We start from the raw sequence: 20,610 nt of genomic DNA, 5'->3' as shown, positions 1-20,610 counted from the left end.
GGGCTATTAATTCTGATCCTTCATCCTCCATAGCGCTCTTACTTGAGTATGGGTGAGTTGGAGCATATCCTAGCTGACCTTGACCGAGAAGCAGGATACACCCTGAATTTGACAGCCAGTTTCAGGACACATAAAAAAACAAAACATTCCCATTCATGCCTATAAAGAGTGCATTATTATCGTTATTATTATGATTATTATTGTTATTATTATTGTTGTTGTTGTTGTCTTAATACCCAACACATTGATTGACCATCTTAAAACAACATGCCACCTTACCATTGATAACAGAGCAAAATGTGAACATCTGTAGATGACTGACGTCACTGGGATTTAGTTAACGTCCAGATAAATAAAAGCATATAGCGCTGCTGACTAGCCCCTCCCCCATCATTTAATCTGTCCCGTGTCAATCGTCAGCACACGCGGGTCTCGAACAGCAACATGGCGACTGAGGTAAGACTGGCACGATGTGCTCCTTATCCTGCTTTTTAATGCTCAGCGTAGCCACTGCCAGCAACATTTGCGGACAAAATAACGTCTGCGTCTGATCTCGTAGACTGGACACGGTTGGAACCAACAAGCCAACGCGGTGTTAGTGGAATCAGGACACGCGAGGGCATTCTCCTTTTAACTTGGCTAGTTTCGCCCAAATATCATTGTTTTCTACTCTTACCAACCTTGTCAAACAGGAAGGCTAACTCAGCTGTTCTGAATGCAAGCGGATATTGCACGTCGTTTTAATAAACGCAAACCTCGCCTAAATGTTAAGCGGGGTGCTTTTATGCGTTGAGCGTCCACATAATCCGATGACAGCGTCCCAAGAGTGGACGCATCCGTACGTAACAGTTTCAGCACCACGGACAGAGGCCACATTTTTTCTTTCGAGGTTAGATGACTATCGACCAATCTCACGGCACACGAGTGTAGTAGAAGATGTACTTGCAATTTTATTGGCAGATATTACAATTTTGTTTCAATTCAGATTTTTTTTCAAATCAAGATTTGCAACAATATTCACTTATGTGCAGTAACACCTACAAATATGACAGAAAATCAAAAGTGATTACTCTTAATAATGCAAGGGCAAGGACACTAAAGCGGGTGTAAGAGTCCAGCCCCTGGAGACCAGTCTGGTGGGCTTTTGAGACATCAGATGGGAGGAGGGCAGCCAGGTCGCCAAGCACAGGGGGCTTTACCAGGACGTTCAGGTGGGTGGCCAAGATGCCTTACACAGTGATGCAGGGCCCAGGTATGAGCGTCAGATGTCAGCCCCAGGATTTGCGCTGTTAGAGAGATGGTGGACAGGCACGGCACCCAGTTGTGATGTTCACAGCGAGCACCACCAGAGCAGGGACAGGGAGGAGATAAACCTTTAAGAGAAAAGTTACAATCACATTCTTAACTGATTTAATGTGCATGTAGCGTTTCTGCCAGATTTATTGGTGCAACCTTAAGGCACACACTGTGGCATTTTGACAGAAAATCACGTCGAAACTTTGCGGAGAAATCAATGCATTCAAGTTTGGCGCGCTACACAAATGGAAACGCAAGATGGCTGCCAGTGATGTCGCTTCTTGCTGCGGCGAGTAAGTGGCATAGTTAATCCGTTCATATGTACTGTATATCCGTGGGATAAGAGCACTAAAAAACAGCTTTGGCTTTCCCATTTGTGTTGTCGGAAAAATGAACATTTCAATCAGAAAACGAAATATAAATCACTCAGCCTTATCTTCTGCCATATTGCGGAAGAGTGAGCATTCAATTGTTCTGCCTTTCACTATGTCGCTGGCATACATCGAGGAACAAATAAAGAATATTAGTTGTGAATACATCTTTTTCGGGCCTATTAAGTGAAATTGTGTCATTTCCCACGGCACACCTGATAATCTCCCATAATACACGATTTGGGAATCACTGATATAGAACAGCGGCCCGGTAGTCCAGTGGTTAGCACGTTGGCTTCACAGTGCAGAGGTACCGGGTTCGATTCCAGCTCCGGCCTCCCTGTGTGGAGTTTGCATGTTCTCCCCGGGCCTGCGTGGGTTATCTCCGGGTGCTCCGGTTTCCTCCCACATTCCAAAAACATGCATGGCAGGTTGATTGGACGCTCTAAATTGTCCCTAGGTGTGAGTGTGGGCGTGGATGGTTGTTCATCTCTGTGTGCCCTGCGATTGGCTGGCAACTGATTCACGGTGTCCCCCGGCTAGTGCCCGAAGACGGCTGGGATAGGCTCCAGCACCCACCGCGACCCTAGTGAGGATCAAGCGGTTCGGAAAATGGATGGATGGATGATATAGAACATTAAAGCACAAACTACATTGAAAAAAATATTTTGTGAAACCCCACATTTTGCATGACCTCACTGGCTTCACAATATGCCATAACATGCCTTGAGCTTTTGTTCCTAGTAGAGAGAGAGAGAGAGAGAGAGAGAGAGAGTGGAAGTGACAGCTAAGGATAATGTATCCAACGCTGGGCTTCTCTCCAGCACCTTGCGGAGCCCAAATGGATAATCATGCACTGTCTGCCTCTCCTATAACATCCTACACGCGTTAGAAGACCAAAACAACAGCTACTATTTGCACACAGTTCTCCTGAACTGGTGAAATAAGAGAGAAGTAGAGGCGTCCTTCCCATGGGAACTGTTTAAAAGATCACGTCGAAGAACACAACATCCTAATGATCGCTCAAGAGCAAGTATCATATGGTACGCACATACACTTAGTGTAGAAATACAGGTATATGTGTACAATCTGTTCTAGTGAGTGTGCACTGCAGTATGAAAGACATCATTGGTGTACGGTGGTGTATTATAAAATGGTTGTGATATCCAAATGTCACTTTTGTGTCAAACATCATAAATTAGTCTACTTCAATTACATGTTGATCTCTTTTTATTTGAAGCCATCGTGGTTGTATCTGAAAGCATGTTCTCCACATACCTGCGTATGGGTTTTCTCTGGGTACTCCAGTTTCCTCCCACATTCCAAAAGCATGCGTGGCAATTTGATGGAACACTCTAAATTGTCCCGAGTTGTGATTGTGAGCGCGAACGGTTGTTCGTCTATGAGTGCCCTGCGATTGGCTGGCAACCAGTTCAGCGTGTCCCCCGGCGACTGGCCGAAGACAGCTCGGATAGGCTCCAGCACGCCCACGACCCTTGTGAGGATAAGTGGATTAGAAAATGGATGGATGGTTAGTGAGTAAATGTAATTGCAACTCACTCGCCCGGTTCTAACATTGTAGCAAAGGTTTTGCATCTTATGAGCTGAGTTGTTGATTCCCAGTATAAAACAGAATGAACCCTGAGCACGGGCACATGTGATTTCTCTTCCTTAGTTCCACAATTTACAGGAGTTGAGGCACAGTGCATCCCTGGCCAACAAAGTCTTCATCCAGAGAGACTACAGTGAGGGAACCACCTGCAAGTTCCAGACCAAGTTCCCCTCTGAGCTTGAGAGCAGGGTGAGAGCATATGATATCTTTGTGTGCACCTTACATGTTATGTTGTCCATTGACTTCTGCGCTGCACAATATTTTGCATTCAACAAAATTCATTGATTCTATTCATTGATCTGTTCATGTGCGCAGATTGAACGAACTCTATTTGAGGACACCGTGAAAACCCTCAATAACTACTACACAGAAGCAGAAAAGATCGGAGGCCAGTCTTACCTGGAAGGCTGTCTGGCCTGCGCCACAGCATATCTTATCTTCCTCTGCATGGAGACACGCTATGAGAAGGTGAAAAAAGGTTTCTGAACATTTCATCTGTGTTCCCCCCCCCCCCCCCCAAAAAAAACAATTTGCTCCGCTGCAGGTGTTGAAGAAGATTGCCAAGTACATTCAGGAGCAGAATGAAAAGATCTATGCTCCCAGGGGTCTGCTCATTACTGATCCCATCGAGAGGGGAATGCGAGTTGTATCCTTACTCATTGTTTGTCCATGTGCATGTATTCAAGAACTGGAACGATTGCGACTTAATATAAGCGTGCCCTTGTGACACGCTCTCAGTCCCTAACGACCTTCCCCAGATAGAGATTTCCATCTATGAAGACAGGGGCTCCAGCGGCTGCAGCTCAGGGAGCAGCTCTGTGTCCAGCAGCACAGCTCGATGACTGGGTACATCTGGCAAAACAATGTCCCTCTGATCACTCATCACCCTCGAGAAGAACTTTTGGACATTTGAACCGTTCCTACCTGTTTCCATGGCTTCACTTTGCTAACACAAAGAGCCCACAAGATGTTACCTAAGAAAGACGTGTTTCTCCTCAGCTGCGTTTACATTATCGGTAGTTATAAGGCATTTCGAACATGCATAATGTGCACTTTAGTCATTCGTTGAAATGAATTACTGGTTATTTTTGATGTGATTGGACTTAGTTTTCTTTCTGTATTTTTTTATTTTAGTTATGTGTTATCTCACACGTGAGAGGACTGAAGCAAGTAGATGTATTCAAACCACAAAACTTGTGAGAAATTAAACTGGAAGTAGACCGACATTCAAAATAACTAACCAGGCACAATCACACCGGCTTTTAAATAATTTATACGTGGCTTTGACATAAAAGTGTGAGTATACTGTACATATCACCCAACCTTTCCTAGATCTCGATGCTATAGATCAAAACCGAGTCCAGATAATATCAAGACACTGTATCACGTTGTCTCGTAGCAGATGAATGACATTCAACCATGTATGTAATGTAGCAAGTCTTCCATTTTCAACATACAAGGCCTATAATTGACTAAATTCACAGGTGTTTAAAATAAAACCTGTTTGTCTGATTAAGATCAATTCTTCCCAAATGTTATTTATGCAAGGAACGTAGTAGCAAGGATGAGCATGTGAGACAAAGTAGTACCTACTCAAATTGTCTTCCTGTCATATGTTGAATTACACATTCAGTCTGCAAAATAGTGACCTGACCAAACCTCCAAAGACAAATATTTGCCAAAAAGGGGCTCATTCATGCGAATGTCTCAATTATGTCGGTGACATTTTTGTTCAGACTCAAACGTTGGTGCAGCTTAATTGTTTGATACACATGGAAATGAAGTGATAATGACAGCTGTCAAATAAATACAATTTAATCACAAATGCATTCACTTGCCTTTATTTTTCTCTGTCCAACATTTTTTGCAGATTTTATGAACAGCAAGTAAAAATGTATGGTCATTGAACATTTTTTTTTTTTTAACGCAAATGCCACCACAGTAGTGAATACAGTAGACGGAGCATATAATTAACAGGGGAGTTAAAATAGAACCAAATTTACGTGACCTTTGGGGGACATGAGTCTTCCCTTCATGTAGCTTGTTAATAATAGTAAAACTGAGACACACCCACTTCACATTGATGCACAAAACGTACACCAGGACATGACTCAAGAGAACATGCAAAGGTGGAAAAATATCTTCTTGTATAATTGCCGCCTTCAAGTCTAGAGGCTTCTCAGGTCTGCCAGATGAACAGGAATAAAACCATCTGAAAATTGGAGGCCTTCAACCGTGAGCTGGAAGTGGCGTGGATACTGAAAAAAGAAGCCAGTGCTGAGATGGAGGGCAGCAAGAACACGTAGGAGGACGAAAACATCAAGAAAGACCGACACAGGGGCATGTGATCATGAAATGACAAGCGCCCGGCAGGTTGATTGTAACCTTTTTATTTCAGGAATTTGTCATGACATTATGAAGTAAGACGGTAATACTGTTCTCATGATTAATGAACATTCTAAACATTTCCAAGTGCAATAACATAAAAAAAAAGAAGACTACTCATCATAGAGAATAAAAACATGGCTTGGCAAGGCAAGGTGGATCGTATGAAAAACATCCTCAGATGCCTGTAAAAACATGAAAAAAAGAAAATTAAGAAAAAAATTACTTGAAATTGAATAACTTAACTGGAAAAAAAGGCCTACCTCTACAGCGGCCATTCTTCACCGTAAAGCCTTGACCACACTGGGAAAAAAAAGGAGATAGTACAGTATTTACATTTGAAAGAAAGACAAAGTGAATTGAAAAGGATAACGTCTACCTCTGTGTCATTGGCAAGCGTAGACAATTCTGCGTCCCTAGGATATGCTACTTCCACCGCTGATTTCATCTCGGCAGGCTGAAGGACACGTGTGATGAAGCTACCATCAGGCCAAGAGACCTCCAACACCAACACATCATCGTTTCCTAAAAATCATCACCACAATATCACACGCAACAATATTTTGCAATTATTATTAATACTGGAAAGTAGAATTTAAAAGCATTGAGCACTTTTGTGAGAACTGCCAAGCTATTCACTAACTCTTTGTTGGTGTGCACCAAGACCCTTTTTTGCATTTATTTATAACTGTAATTTTACAGGGTATTTTGTGTCTATTTAGTAAATTACAAGGGACGTATGGCATTTAGGTGTATTTTGACACAGTGAGGCGAACACTCAACGTCCCAGTGACTTCAGAGGTTTTCGCCATGTCAAACCTAAGACACCCTTTTTTTTTTTTTTTTAAGCACTGGGATAAATCCTGATTCATGATTCAAAGGCTGGCTGAGCTTAAATATATTATTTCTCTTCACTTATTTGCAACTATTGCACTAAAAAGTCAAATGACAAAGTATTTGTGTATTGTTTTCAATTTAAAACACTTAAGATTTTTAAAGCTCGATCACTGCAATTGGCTGGCAACCGGTTCAGGGTGTCCCCCGCCTACTGCCCGAAGATGGGATGGGCTCCAGCACGCCCCCGCGACCTTTGTGAGGATAAAGCGGATCGGAAAATGGATGGATGGATGAGCTCTATCAATGAGATTCACCTAACTTCATCTTATTAGCTGTTTTAACTATTCTCGGCTCCAGCACACCCACTACCGCAGTGAAGATAAGCCATACAGAGAATGGATGGATGGATTTGATTTTTATTGCTATGTTTGAAATAGTATTAATTTCTTCTGTTATCGTTGTGTTATATTTTCAGATGTTTTATACTTTCTGAATCCAATGGCTTATTTGTTCTGTTATTGGTGTCTTATAATTTAACCTTTTCAGGGGCAGCCGTTACTACAGTTGACAGCTTATCATGCTATCAGGTTACACAGTGCATGAAAGGGTTAACACTTCAGTAATACCGTGAGAAAACATTGATTTCATTTCAACTCGTCTTAGTTAAGGTAAGATGACAGACTCTTTTCTCCGAGCTTTAAAAGTCTGAATGCCTTCATGGCTCAACAAACAACATATTAATGGCCCATGTTGAATTGGCTTCATTTCAAGTCATTACAGCACTCTTACCTAAACCAAAATGAGCAACGGGTTCCATTTCACACAGGTACCCGGATCCTCCGTCAATGATGCGTGTATGAGCTCCACTCTTCTTGGTGAAGACTGTTACCTTAGCACCTCGTGCGTACGAGCCAAACTGTGTACGAGGGATGACTCGAAGCCATTTATTTGTCGAGCCCTGAGAACCGCGGTGACAGGTTAGGATCAAAACAGACCGGGTGAGTCGATCATAAACAAACACCCGCACACCTGCGTGACTTTGAAGACAGAGATTGGTTGCGCTGAACTCTCTCCGTGTGCCAGCAGAAGGTCCAACTGACCGTCTCCATCGAGATCAGTCACGGTGCCGCCTGTTGAAAAAAGGCAACGAAATCTACAAAACAAGCTTACCGTGTGTGTGAGATGAACAGTTGCGACACCGAAAAACTATGGGGAAAATACAGAATGCGGCCTAGTAATATTTTGTTTTAGACCTGTTCCTCTGCCTTGAGGCTCTGCAGCATCTCCCACATGAAGTTCTTGGATTAAAGGGTCAGCATTCGCTCTTCTTGACACCCTACAAACACACACACAGTCAAAAGTAGAGCCGGAATAATCCTGTTATGGCAATGAATCGTATTGTTACCTCTTCTGATCAAACCACATAAAATATTGATAATGTTGCTGATAATGTGACAATTTTTACTTTTTAACAGGATGTCTCTTTCCCCTGTTTTGCATTAGTTTCATGTTGTATTATAGCTGTGAGATGACAACCATGTGTATCCCATTATTTGTATACACACAGCAAAACCGTTTCATTTTGTGTACTGCTTATTGCTCACGTTTACATTAACTATCGACAATAATGAGCAGGGGTCACCAACGTTTTTGAAACTCTTTTAATATAATATAAAATAATTAAGGGTGACTGGCTTTTCACAAGGGCGGCCCGGTAGTCCAGTGGTTAGCACGTCGACTTCACAGTGCAGAGGTACCGGGTTCGATTCCAGCTCCGGCCTCCCTGTGTGGAGTTTGCATGTTCTCCCCGGGCCTGCGTGGGTTTTCTCCGGGTACTCCGGTTTCCTCCCACATTCCAAAAACATGCATGGCAGGCTGATTGAACTCTCTAGCATTGTCCCTAGGTGTGAATGTGAGCGTGGATGGTTGTTTGTCTCTGTGTGCCCTGCGATTGGCTGGCAACCGATTCAGGGTGTCCCCCGCCTACTGCCCGAAGACAGCTGGGGTAGGCTCCAGCATCCCCCGCGACCCTAGTGAGGATTAAGCGGTTCGGAAAATGGATGGATGGATGGATGGCTTTTCACCATCATTTGTGACACTGAATGTCAAGAAAAGACACGAAAATAATTGCACAGGTCAAAGTGGACTCGCACGGATACCCGTGGACAGCAAAGATATCGTAGCAACCAATGGCTCCACCACCCACCTTGTTAAGTATTATGAGAGAAATATGTATTTTTTCAAATAAAACGACAAAAAAGTTTAGAACTCGAGTTCCCTCTTCTTCAGTTTTATACTGCATAAATGATGTTTTTAATATGTCAATGAGGGCAGCACTGTGATATTATTGATAGCCGTAACAACTTAAAATAGAGACTTACAGTATGTATTAAATTAGTAAATGTTGGATACCTCTTTTAATTGAACATTTGGACTCACCCGAAGAGCCTGTTGGGGGCATTGCCTCTGTAGGCAATATTGTTGAAAAACACTTCAAGCGTCCCATCATTGTCAAAGTCAGCTGCTATAACTGTGCGAATCGGAGAGGGGGAGGCAAATACTGCAGTTGCGATGTTCTGCAAGGAGGACATTTGTCAAATTCAGCGCTTTTTCAACTTCACGGTTCACTCCACTGTCCAATACTCCTTACTTACCCTGAAATTTGAGTTGCTGCCCTGCAGGTAGAGCCTGTGGGGGCCGTTCCAGTTACCATAGACAATGTCTGTCTTCCCATCACCATTGAAATCAGCCAGTGCTACTCCTCGACCATGTTGGTTTCTGTCCTCCACACCTTGATGGGTCAACACAGAGTCAAGCTATAATTCACATTTTTGCAAAGAGAACATTGGACTTGAACCTTGGAGGTGCCATTCTTCCATCAAACAATGTTCTTGTTCTCATTTGGGTTGTGGGTGAGCTGGTGTCTATCCCAGCTGATTTTTTAAGACGCTGGATGGGTCAAGAGCCAATCGCAGGGCACATTTAGACAAACAGACATTCACACTCACATTCCCCACACGTACAATTTTGAATTTTCAATGAACTAACGTGCATGTTTTTGTAATGTGGGAGAATGATGGACTATCAGCAGAAAACCCAGCGAGAATGGGAGAACTTGTCATTTTCCCACAGCTTAACCATATTAACCACTGAAGTGTAGCTATGAAAAGGAAATGAAGTTGCACCCAAAGTCAACCTCGTTTTCAGTCGTTATCACCTGCTTGCCTGGCAATGTCAATGAAAGTCCCATCTCCATTGTTCTTGAACAGGAAGTTGGGTCCTCCTTCATTGTCACAGAAAACATCAGACTTTGTATCGCTGAGGATGGGTCCAACCACAACCCCGCGTCCACCTGCATCAAAATGACACTGTGAATCAAAAGTCCCTCGAAAGTTCAAAACATCACACATTCATTTTCAGACCTGTGAGTTTATTGACTCCAGCCGTGACAGCGACATCAGACAGGGCGATAACGCCATTTGCTACATCACTGGCAGCCACGTCCATCTCTAAGAGTGCGTGCGGTCCGACGTTGCCGCTGGCGTAGTTTGCCACGTAGACTGAGTAGCGACCTGTTCCCTTAAGGAACACATGTAAGAAGCAGGCATGGTTTGAAAAGAAGATCAGGAGGAAACGTGCGAGGTGGAGTGCCACTAACCTTTCTGTCGACGCATGCCACAGAACGCCCAGCCATGCGGCTGGCAACACCACGGTGCACATTGAGTTCGTCACTGAGCAGATCCTCAAAGCGACCGTTACGAAATTTGAAGAGCTTGTCAAAGTAAGTGGCGCGTCCTGCAATAATTGTCAATTTATTTTCTGCATGCGAAATATATATCTATTCATCCATCCATCCATTTTCCGATCTACTTATCCTCACAAGGGTCGCGGGGGTGCTGAAGCCTATCCCAACCGTCTTCGTACAGTACGCGGGGGACACCCTGAACCGGTTGCCAGCCAATCGCAGGGCACACAGAGATGAACAACCATCCACGCTCACACTCACACCTAGGGACAATTCAGAGTGTTCAATCAGCCTGCCATGCATGTTTTTGGAATGTGGGAGGAAACCGGAGTACCCGGAGAAAACCCACACAGGCCCGGGGAGAACATGAAAACTCCAGACAGGGAGGCCGGAGTTAGAATTGAACCCGGTACCTCTGCAGTGTGAGGTTGACGTGCTAACCACTGGGTCACCGGGCCGCCATACTGTATATATATTCATGAAGAAGAATATTTTACATACAGTATAATATATACACATGTAACTATTTTCTTGTACCTCATTTAAGGGTCTGACCTTTGACCTGGCCCATCTGTCTGTTTTAAAAATATGGCCCTTGAGCACAAAAGTTTGTCCACTGCTCTAAATTTTCCGTAGGTGTGAATGGTTGTGGATGTGCCATGCAATTGACTGGCGACCAGTCCAGGGTGTTGCCTGCCTTTCGCCCAAGAGTCAGTTGTAATTGGCTCTAGCTCACTTACAACCCTTATGAGGATGAAGGACTATAGAAAATGGATTGATGAGCGATTAATAATTACATGTACCAGAGTAGGCATTATTTGTGTTGAGGAAGTAGATTTCCTCCCGTCCATCTCCATCCACATCACAGGCCGTGACCCCAATAGCGTTCCCAGCAACATCCCTCAGTGCATAATAAGGTGAGGTACTGTCATCGACAGCAATGTTTACCAGTTTATTCTGAGTATGGTCGTATTTCAACACCAGGTTCGGCCCATTGTATCTGAAGGTAGAATGAAAATTGTGAGCAATCCAGATACAGACACACTGCCATTATTTACCAGTCAGCCTTTCAGCTTCAAACCCCTTTCACTCACCCAGCCACCACTACTTCGAGGTCGCCATCACCATCCACGTCTGTAACTGCCATCCCATAGTTGAGCTGTGTTGGATTGTGCAGCCTGTCAGTAGGAAGGATGGTCTGTGTAACTTCCTGGAACATTGGTTCACCATTCTGAGAGTGGGATTTCTCCCACAGTACGATCAGAAGGACCAACAATCCTGTCGCCCGCATTTCTGTATTCTGGTGATACAAAGAGAAAGTATGAATGATCATTCTTCAGAGGTGCTCACTACAAAGCCTGAGAGAAACGCGTCATCCATGAAATACAACACACATGACATGTCTTGCAACATTACACAATGCTAAAGTTTGAAAAATGTGCTTAACTCTGGCATTCAAACATTGACGTTTTCATCGCATGCACGCCTGCCCGCCTCTGTCGTACTGTAGTTGGTCTATACGCCTGCCTACCTCTGCTGTAGTAAAATCAAATTGGATCACAATTGACAATTATCAAATTAGATTATCGTATAAATGAAGAATCTTCATTTTCCAAAGGAGCCTCGTGCAGTCAATAAAATAAAAACAAAAAACGTAACATACATTCCTACTGGCCACCTGTCAGATCTATCCGTGAGTGGAGATAAAACAGATTATGCTCAGATTTTCACCAGCGATGATGCGTGAGCGACAGATTACACAACTGTACTATATGGGGTTTATGAAAGAGTGGAACCGTTAGCCAATCAAATTCCAGGACATTGTCCAATAGCTGCCGAGCATAAATCAGATAAATAATGCCAATTGTCAGGAATGAATAGTTTATTGTACACCGCGTTAATGAAATACAGTACAATATATCTTTTATTAAAACGTGTTTACAAGAACAAAAAAGGTTTGAGAAAGTATCGTCTCCAAAACCACCCTGCGTTTCATAACGGCTTGCGGGAACACTACTTCCCATCATCCTTTGCGTTCTGAAGACTGGCTACGTCAGTCCTGCGACAAAATCTGACGCTAATAAAAACACTGGTAGGTTTTATGTGACACCTTTCAACCTCCTCCATTGATCGAATGTAAAGTACAGAACAGCATGTCATTGATGGAAATGTGACGTGTAGAACCGAAAGTTTATGGAATGAGATTTCACTCGTGTCCTCTTCATTGCAACCTCGATGGATGGATAATTAGCTTGCAGTGTTTAGCTAGTTGTACTTAGCCCACAGTGATTATGGTGGACATGGCCAGGGTTTTTTACAGGACAAAGTAATCGGTATTGTATTTTAATTGTGGTACTGTTACCCCCGCCAAATTGTGTCGCTGTGTTCTAGACAGACTGACAACACGACAATGGAAACGGAGCAACCAAAGAACGACAATGCTTCAGAAACACCTGCGACGTCTCAGTCCAAAAAGCCAAGCCAGGCTCTTTATGTGCCAAAGAAACGAGTAAACGCATCGAAAGAGAAACCTCACATCGAGGGAGAGGTAAAACCAAGACCCAGGCCTCGCTACACGGACAAGGCTCGCAAGAACGTCAAAAATAAGAACAACAAGGCAGTCGGAGGAGGAGATGAGAAAGAGCCTGTTGGAGTGCACGGAGCGGAGATGCAGACTGGTCATGGCCACACAAATTCTGCTGTTGAGGTTGAGCTGCTGCAGGGGCCAGAGGAGACGACCAATGGACACCTTGAATCGGCTGATGTTAGCAATGCATCATTTCATGACGAAAAGGAACAAGAAGACAGTTGGGACACCTTATTTAACGATGATGGAGATTGTCTCAATCAGCGATTGCTTGAAGAGGTTGGTAGGTCTTTAACTAAAATGAATACAATCAAAACAAATTGTGGTAAAGTTGCTATAAAATGTTGATGGATGACGGTCAACTGTGGTGCAGTGAACCCCCCCCGTTCATGGGAAGGACATGTTCAAGACTCAGCTGTAATAAGTGAAAAGAGACCATCCATCCATCAACTTTCTAATCCGATTCTCTTCACGAGGGTCGCGGGCGTGCTGGAGCCTATCCCAGCTGTCATCGGGCATTAGTTGGAGTACAGTATACCCTGATCTGGTTGCCAGCCAGTCACAGGGCACACATAAATGAACACAACCATTCCCGCTCACACTCACACCTAGAAACAATTTTGAGTGTTCTATTAACCTGCCACACATTTATTGGAATGTGGGAGGAAACCGGAGAACCCAGAGAAAACCCACGCAGGCACGGGGAGAATATGCAAACTCCATACAGGAAGGCCAGAATCGAGCGCTGCACCTCTGCACTGTGAGGCTGATGTGCTAACCAGTTGGCCACGTGCCGTCCTTGGGGCATGCGCTAGAGGGAAATAAATACACTATTGGCATTTTCAAATCTTTATAGATACCTTTTTAAATCCTTTTTTGGATTTCTCAAGTTTGACAGGTGTTTTGCTTTCCCCTTGGCTCAGTAGCCTGTAAAATCACTGCAACCCCGAATGAGATGTGCAAGGATCTCTCAAGAGATTAGAAACTCACTATTTGTAGATGGACACAACCTACTCAAACAATTCACAGGTTTTGAAATTCTTTAAATAGACAACTCGTCCGTCCGTCCATCTGTCTGTCTTTCTGTATGTCACTGTGCATATTATCAGGGCAAACATTCAAGGGTTTTCAAACTTGAACACAATATATTCGGAGAACACTACTAGTACCTTTTTCTGAGTAGGAACTATTGTAACCGGGTAAATGGTCTCCTCTAGCAACAGCTCATATTCTTGACAAATATTTAAATACGGTATTTTAGAAGCATATAGACCGAACGAACATTTACGTTTTTATTTGAATAGTTCAGGATTGCAAAGGAAATTGAAGTAGATGTCATCATCACCTTTTAATTCCTCTTCCTTATCCTCTTTTCTCCAGCTGTCTTTGAGTGAAGGTGGAAAGAAGACGTCAATCCAGGACGCCAGATTTGATTACTACAACATGCAGCAGTTTGATGATGACGACATGGACCAGAGTGAGGATGACCTCTCTCACATGATCGAGATCTACGATATTCCCCCTGAGTTTAAAACAGAGGATCTTCTCAAGTTATTTCAGGGATACCAGTATGTAAATTTCACATCATTTACACTCTCTGTCCTCACAACATTAGCTTTACCTGCATGATGTAATCCAGTGCAAGTGGTGGGATCAAAAAGAGAAAGCACTGTCTGTGAGGTCATAATTTAAGAAAATGGATCAATGTGAGAGCTTTTACGGCTCTCACTGAGTAACCAACATCATAATCGAAACATTTCTCACTGCTGCTGCATCAGTTCGGTAAGCTTGGATCATGATAATAATGAAAATATGTGCAAATCTCTTGTGACAGTGTGATTAAAAACTGAGCATTACTTTAGTCATCGGTGTCGAGTAAATCTCAAATTAACAGGAAAAAAAACATGCTGCAGAATGATGCTGTTTTTTCCTGACTCGCTAAATGCTGGCCAACAGTGCTTTGGATCAGACATTGACTTTGTGTATGAGTTTTCTTTTGTTGTTGTTTTTTTTGTTTGTTTATGCTGACTTTTCCCCCCACACACTTTACCATGACGTTTCAGGCAGAGAGGCTTTGATATCAAGTGGATTGATGACTCACACGCTCTCGGTCTCTTTTCAAGCCCAACTATTGGTAAGTAAAGCACTAGTACAGTAAATATTCTCTAGTACGGACTCGTGTTTGCGCTGCCCAATTTGTCCTGATAACAGAAATTCCTCATTTGGGAAATGAGCATGGTACATGTCCTTTATGAACCTGCAAGTATGTTGACAAAATGCACGTGTAACAACACAATCAATAAAATACAAAAATATACTGTCCAAAACCTGTTTATATAACAAAAACTGCAATACAGGTGTATCCCAAAAAATCACAACAGTAAAATACATACAGTATTTTAATGTTTATTTTTTTCTGTCTTGGGGGAAAAAAAATTGTATTTTGGATTGTTTTGTTGGATGCATTCTTTGGTTTATGACAATGTTTGCCTGCGTGTCATACAGTTTTCTTGCTAGTTGCAAGTAACTGTCCCGTTGATCACCGATGTCTGGTAATTCTTGTGCATACTGAAGGATTTTTGTTGCCATTTGCATTGCTTCCTTGCTGGATGGTGGCTTGTCATCAGGAGTTGAATCGATACCTCGTTTTTTAAAGTTTCGTAGATTTGCGTCTTTCCGACTCCAAGTGTCTGCTGGATCTTTTTAACTTTGTGTCCAGCCTCGCTCAAACGGATGCATTTCACTCGCTCCGCTCCAGTCGTTACAGTTCTTCTACGTTTCGATGCGATGATCTACACGACATAAGTGAATAAAGTTAAAATCTTTCGCAATTACAGTAAAACGCACGCCAATAAAAAGTCGCTTACACGTCTTCGTTTCGAATCTGATGAATGAAAACGGCGAAGCGAACACGTTTCTTCGGTCATGTCGAGTGGGTGCTGCTTTTAAGCTAGTGCCGCGTTCTCCAGGACGTAAGTGAATAAAGTTAAAATCATTCACAATTACAGTAAAACGCACGGCAATAAAAACTCACTTACACGTCGTCGTTTAGAATCTGATGATCGAAAAACGCGAAGTGAAAACTTGTTTCAGCGTCAGTCTTTTCCGTCGCATCGGGTGGGCGTTGCGTGTATTTAAGCTCCCGCGGCATTACACCTCCATCCGGGTTACGGGTAGTGGAATTTTCGCTTACGCAAGTTCCGATCACACGTAATATCGTAGTCAAAATGTTAATGCATAGGTTTTTATTCCGGGTGAAGGATATTCCTTTCCATAGAATTCCGGGGATGGGAATATTTACTGTAGTTCAGAGGTAACCGCTTGCGGAGGAGCCATATCACACTGCCCTACTGAGCGCATTGTTTAAAAAAAAAGAAGGTGATTATTTAAGCTTTATAGTCACCAGTTTATTTGACTTTTTTCATCGTTGTGTTGACCTTTTATTAAACATCAACTTTTGTATGTGAAAATAAAAGTCCTTAACTTTGACTAGCATGTTCTCTTTTTGCCTGCGTGGGTTTTGTCGAGGTACTCCGGTTTCCTCCCACATTCCAAAAACATGCATGGCAGGTTGATTGGATGCTCTAAATTGTCCTGAGGTGTGGGACGGTTGCTTGCCCTGCGATCGGCTAGAAAACAGTTCAGGGTGCACTCTGCTTGCTGCCCGAAGACAGCTGGGATAAACTCCAGCACGCACGCGACCCTCGTGAGGATAAAGCGCTTCAGATGATGAATGGATGGATGAACTTTGAATAGTAAAACAAACAAATCAATATCGATCAGTATGACATATTTTCTGTATAGCATGTTCGAGTAATGTTAAGGCAGCACTTATATTTTCTTCTGAGCATGGTTTTGAATTTGAAATGGTGTTGATTACAGTTAAGCAACAGGAAACATGGATATGGACTGGTTGTTCTCGGCTGAACAACCAAGGGAAATTCGATTATATGGAATAAGCATTGATCATTGATCAACTTTATGCAACTGGAGTAAACCTCTTAAAGTTCCTCACTGGTTCTGTCATGTTGTATTGGCTTTAAATACTTGCAAAGGCCGTCTCTTAATTTGTATGTGACACACATTCATATATGAACTGTGTCTAGGCGGGTCCATCAAACATTTGGACTTCTGCTACTCAGGTCACCTTGGCAACTAGAGGATGCTATTTGTCTTTTTTCCAAGCAAAGTACTGTAATCAAAATGTTCATATAAAGGTAAAATACTCCATATTGTTGCCTTAAATATTGTTACGTTTTTGTTAATTTTGGGGGGATGTGAAATGTAAGTTTTTTTTAAATTGCATTCATTTGTTTATTCATTTAATATTTTATTTATTTAGCTCGTGAGGCATTAAGATCCAAACATCCACTGATGAAGGTGCGACCACTCTCCAAATCCACTTCAGAGACGAAGGCCACCGCTCGTAGCTTCTCTGGTAAATTGACAGTACTCTTTGAGTTGTATCAGATTTCTTCTGTCATGGAAGACACGTTTTGTTTTTTCCCCTCCCATCTTTAGAGTCCCCCCTGATTGCTAAGGAGAGACCTCAGACCAGTGCAGCTCTGGCTCGCAGGCTTGTGATCGGCGCCCTTGGTGTGAAAAGCAACGTAACAAAGGAGCAGCGGGAGGCAGAGAAGAGGAAGCTCCAGGAGGCCCGAGGTAGATAAAAACCTCAGTTCATATTTGCAGGTCGGCATTTTCACACATTGGATGATTTTTCGGGCCAGGGAACGCAGTCCATGTTATTCACGGAAATCTGCACTTATTCGCTGTTTTTGTTTTCGCGGTTCCTCACCTACCATAGTCAGGTTTTCATCAAGCAACAATTCTCACAAGCATATATTTTCTTTCTGATCTGTGGGAATATCATACATAAAACTGCAGAACGCAGAGTGCTTGTATGTCTACAATGAAAAAAAAACCTAATCAATAACTGATTGCTTAAGAATCCACGATTTAGCAGTGGAACACGCTACTGCTGTAGGTAGCCCACCAGAGGGTGACAATTTTCTTAACTTCTGTCCAGGCAAAAAAAAAAAAAAGAAAAGAAAAAAAAGACCAACTCAGTGTTTGCATCATGCATCAACATGCGTTTACCACAAGTGGGCGCTCTTCTGCCACTCAGCAAATCAAGTGCAGGGTGGCGTTGCAGGTTGGGGCAAAATGAAGTTGCTCTCTGTCCACTGCTGTGTGGCTCAAAGCAAGTCTATAATCAGGGCAGCAGCCTTTCCCTTTACAGCGGGAACTTTAAGTATATAGGCACAATAAACCACAAGTGGCTGTCCACTGAACTGCCAGCCAGGAAAAGCAAAAAAAAGCTCCTTTGTCCTTAGTATGGTTGTCCTGCTGTGCTCTTTAGGAGCCAGTCCAGAAGTGCATCAAGTCCTGAACATTTTGTCCCCAGCCTTGCTTCCACGTGTCCTTGTGTCCACAGTCATACAGCGTGTATGGTCTTGCTCAAATCTGCGTGCGGCACAAGCAGCCATGCAGATTTGGCTTCCCAAATCATGCCAGCGTGAAAGGTTTTTCGCTATGGATAAGTCTAATTGTCCCTGTGATTTTATCCCCCCAGAACAAAAGCGCCTGGCAGCCAAACAGAGGGAAGATGCTTGGGAGGGAAGGTGATTGGGGAGACAGCTTCTCCGCATTGATTCGCTTGACTCCTTTCAGGCCACGCCTGGAGACTTAAAGTCCCAAGATTATCCAAGTGTGCAGTGTTACATCACTCAAGTTTGAAGACTCATCATGTTTTTTTCTTTTTTTTAATACATATATGCAGGGGCAGATGCTAGCCTGAGGTTACCTTACCTCAACATTTGCCTGTACTCTTGATTTTTCAAAGGCCCATTAATTCACCGAAAGCTATTGGAAACAATGTGTCTCAAGCATCCACTGATGATTTTCTGTAAAATGAAATCTTTTGCCACATGCACGTACAATTTAGATGATCGGACATAATGTTATAATCCTCTCTTGACAGGCCGGACTATTGTAGTACAATTGTAAAGAAACAATTTTAAAAAGTGAAAGTTTTATTGTTTTTTTAACTTAAGTTGCAATGAATGTATTATAAATATGTCAGATTTCTTGTGTGATTTGATGGTCGTCATCACTGTCAAATTCAGTGGATGCGTGTCATTGTCCATTCGTGTAAATACTGTACTCTGTATTTTCTCTAAGCTCGTCTGCCCTGTGGTTTGAATTCTGTATAGTATATTTTTAGTTTAAAATGAGAGAGTAATGGTAGTCATGTCATGTATATAATCTCTTGTATGAGGAACCTCCCATTGACTCTTGTGAGTCACTTGAGGTGAACTTGTGGAAATATACTGAAGGGAATAAGACCATGACTGATCTTTATTTCCTGAAAAATTGATCTGTGATTTAGTATCCGTTGAGCAAGGTTGAGTCTGGGCTGGTGTTTTGTTCATGAAAATTAACCAATCTGAAGTTTAAGGTGTTTCACGAGGAAGTTAAAAAAAAAAAAATAATAAAAGACCTTCACCTACAACAGTGTTGTGTCCAAGGACCGGCAACCCGAGGCCAAGGCCAAGGACTTGAGAAATTTTCCGAGGCCAAGGCCAAGGACCAAGGACTTGCCTCCAAGGCCAGGGACCAAAGACTGATTTTGAAGCTGAGGCCTAGCCGAGGACATGTATAAAACAATGCTATCATACCACTTGGCAGGTCTTCATGATTTGCAACACCCCTCCATCATAACCCCTTGCACTCCCTAACGCTTGAATGAAGTGTTTTTATTCAAAGAGTAGAACAGTCAGGGTACGTGTGATTTATACTGAGAAAAACAAAAAAGCATATGATATACATTTATGAATTAATGTTTTAGTGCAGTAGTTTCTTAATGTGAAGTAAATCAACACTGAACAGGCATGACATGGTACGGAAGACAAGTTGAGAAATGACTTTGCATAGAAGTCAATCACTGAGTGCAGAAAAAGCGGTAATCTCTGCAGTGATAATTTTACAGTTTACCGGCAGCGAGTCCCAGGTACTCGCTGATCAGAAAAGTATGAGTCCCATTATGCATTGAGAGAGTCCCAAATTTAGAATTCTGAAATGGTCTGCTTATTCAATTGCATATGATAATAACACAAACAACAACATATACATACAATTATAAACATCCAACCATCCATTTTCCGAACCGCTTGATCCTCACTAGGGTTGCGGGGGGTGCTGGAGCCTATCCCAGCCGTCTTCGGGCAGTAGGCAGGGGACACCCTGACCCAGTTGCCAGCCAATCGCAGGGCACACAGAGACGAACAACCATCCACGCCCACACTCACACCTAGGGACAATCTAGAGCGTCCAATCAGCCTGCCATGCATGTTTTTTGGAATGTGGGAGGAAACCGGAGTACCCGGAGAAAACCCACGCAGGCCCGGGGAGAACATGCAAACTCCACACAGGGAGGCCGGAGCTGGAATCGAACCCGGTACCTCTGCACTGTGAAGCCGACGTGCTAACCACTGGACTACCGGGCCACCCAATTATAAACAAATGTTGCAAAAAATTTAATAATTCAGGAGCAGGCCTGAGGATTTTGGCTCTTTGAAGTGAACGATGAGTCGTTTTTAGACGAAAAAAATGACCATGTAGAGTAAGGTGTTTTTAGACGAAAAAAACCCGACCGTGTATAGTAAGGCGTTTTTCGACGAAAAAATCGACCATGAATAGTAAGGCGTTTTGACAAAAAAAAAAAACGACCATGTATAGTAAGGCGTTTTTCGACGAAAAAAACGACCATGTGTAG

At 42.9% G+C, this 20,610-nt stretch overlaps 3 protein-coding genes across 6 annotated transcripts; 2 read left to right on the top strand and 1 right to left on the bottom strand.

Annotated features, from left to right (window-relative positions):
• The first annotated feature begins 324 nt into the window (after positions 1–324).
• golga7ba (golgin A7 family, member Ba) lies at positions 325–5,095 on the top strand. Its single transcript, XM_086119144.1, has 5 exons — positions 325–456; positions 3,343–3,468; positions 3,595–3,747; positions 3,824–3,925; positions 4,038–5,095. Exons 1-5 carry the CDS (start codon positions 445–447, stop codon positions 4,119–4,121), a joined length of 477 nt encoding a protein of 158 aa, XP_085975270.1. The 5' UTR covers positions 325–444; the 3' UTR covers positions 4,122–5,095.
• A 558-nt stretch (positions 5,096–5,653) lies between these two features.
• Positions 5,654–12,022, bottom strand: crtac1a (cartilage acidic protein 1a). Of its 2 annotated transcripts, none has more exons than XM_086119133.1 (14): positions 11,910–12,022; positions 11,341–11,546; positions 11,050–11,246; positions 10,160–10,296; positions 9,924–10,080; positions 9,719–9,853; positions 9,156–9,292; positions 8,941–9,077; positions 7,755–7,837; positions 7,531–7,631; positions 7,291–7,459; positions 6,044–6,189; positions 5,928–5,967; positions 5,654–5,849 (listed from the first exon to the last, which is right to left on the bottom strand). In XM_086119133.1, exons 2-14 carry the CDS (start codon positions 11,535–11,537, stop codon positions 5,842–5,844), a joined length of 1,644 nt encoding a protein of 547 aa, XP_085975259.1. In that variant the 5' UTR covers positions 11,538–11,546; positions 11,910–12,022; the 3' UTR covers positions 5,654–5,841. The 2 variants fall into 2 exon arrangements, with proteins under 2 accessions (XP_085975259.1, XP_085975260.1); XM_086119134.1 differs by having other exon boundaries at positions 11,778–11,999.
• A 237-nt stretch (positions 12,023–12,259) lies between these two features.
• On the top strand, positions 12,260–19,180 carry r3hcc1l (R3H domain and coiled-coil containing 1-like). 3 transcript variants are annotated; one of them, XM_086119132.1, is made up of 7 exons: positions 12,260–12,338; positions 12,642–13,112; positions 14,214–14,401; positions 14,897–14,967; positions 17,176–17,271; positions 17,355–17,495; positions 18,409–19,180. In XM_086119132.1, the coding sequence occupies exons 2-7, from the start codon at positions 12,657–12,659 to the stop codon at positions 18,459–18,461; spliced, it is 1,005 nt and encodes a 334-aa protein (XP_085975258.1). In that variant the 5' UTR covers positions 12,260–12,338; positions 12,642–12,656; the 3' UTR covers positions 18,462–19,180. The 3 variants fall into 3 exon arrangements, with proteins under 3 accessions (XP_085975258.1, XP_085975255.1, XP_085975257.1); XM_086119129.1 differs by having other exon boundaries at positions 12,274–12,338; positions 12,638–13,112; XM_086119131.1 differs by lacking the exon at positions 12,260–12,338 and having other exon boundaries at positions 12,351–13,112.
• Positions 19,181–20,610: the final 1,430 nt, after the last annotated feature.

This window comes from Hippocampus guttulatus, chromosome 9 (genome assembly GCF_054856545.1).
Source record: "Hippocampus guttulatus isolate MCC_2025c chromosome 9, RoL_Hgut_1.0, whole genome shotgun sequence".
Classification (NCBI taxonomy): domain Eukaryota; kingdom Metazoa; phylum Chordata; class Actinopteri; order Syngnathiformes; family Syngnathidae; genus Hippocampus; species Hippocampus guttulatus.
Note: the sequence above shows the minus strand (reverse complement) of the source record. Positions and strands in the feature narration are given on the sequence as shown.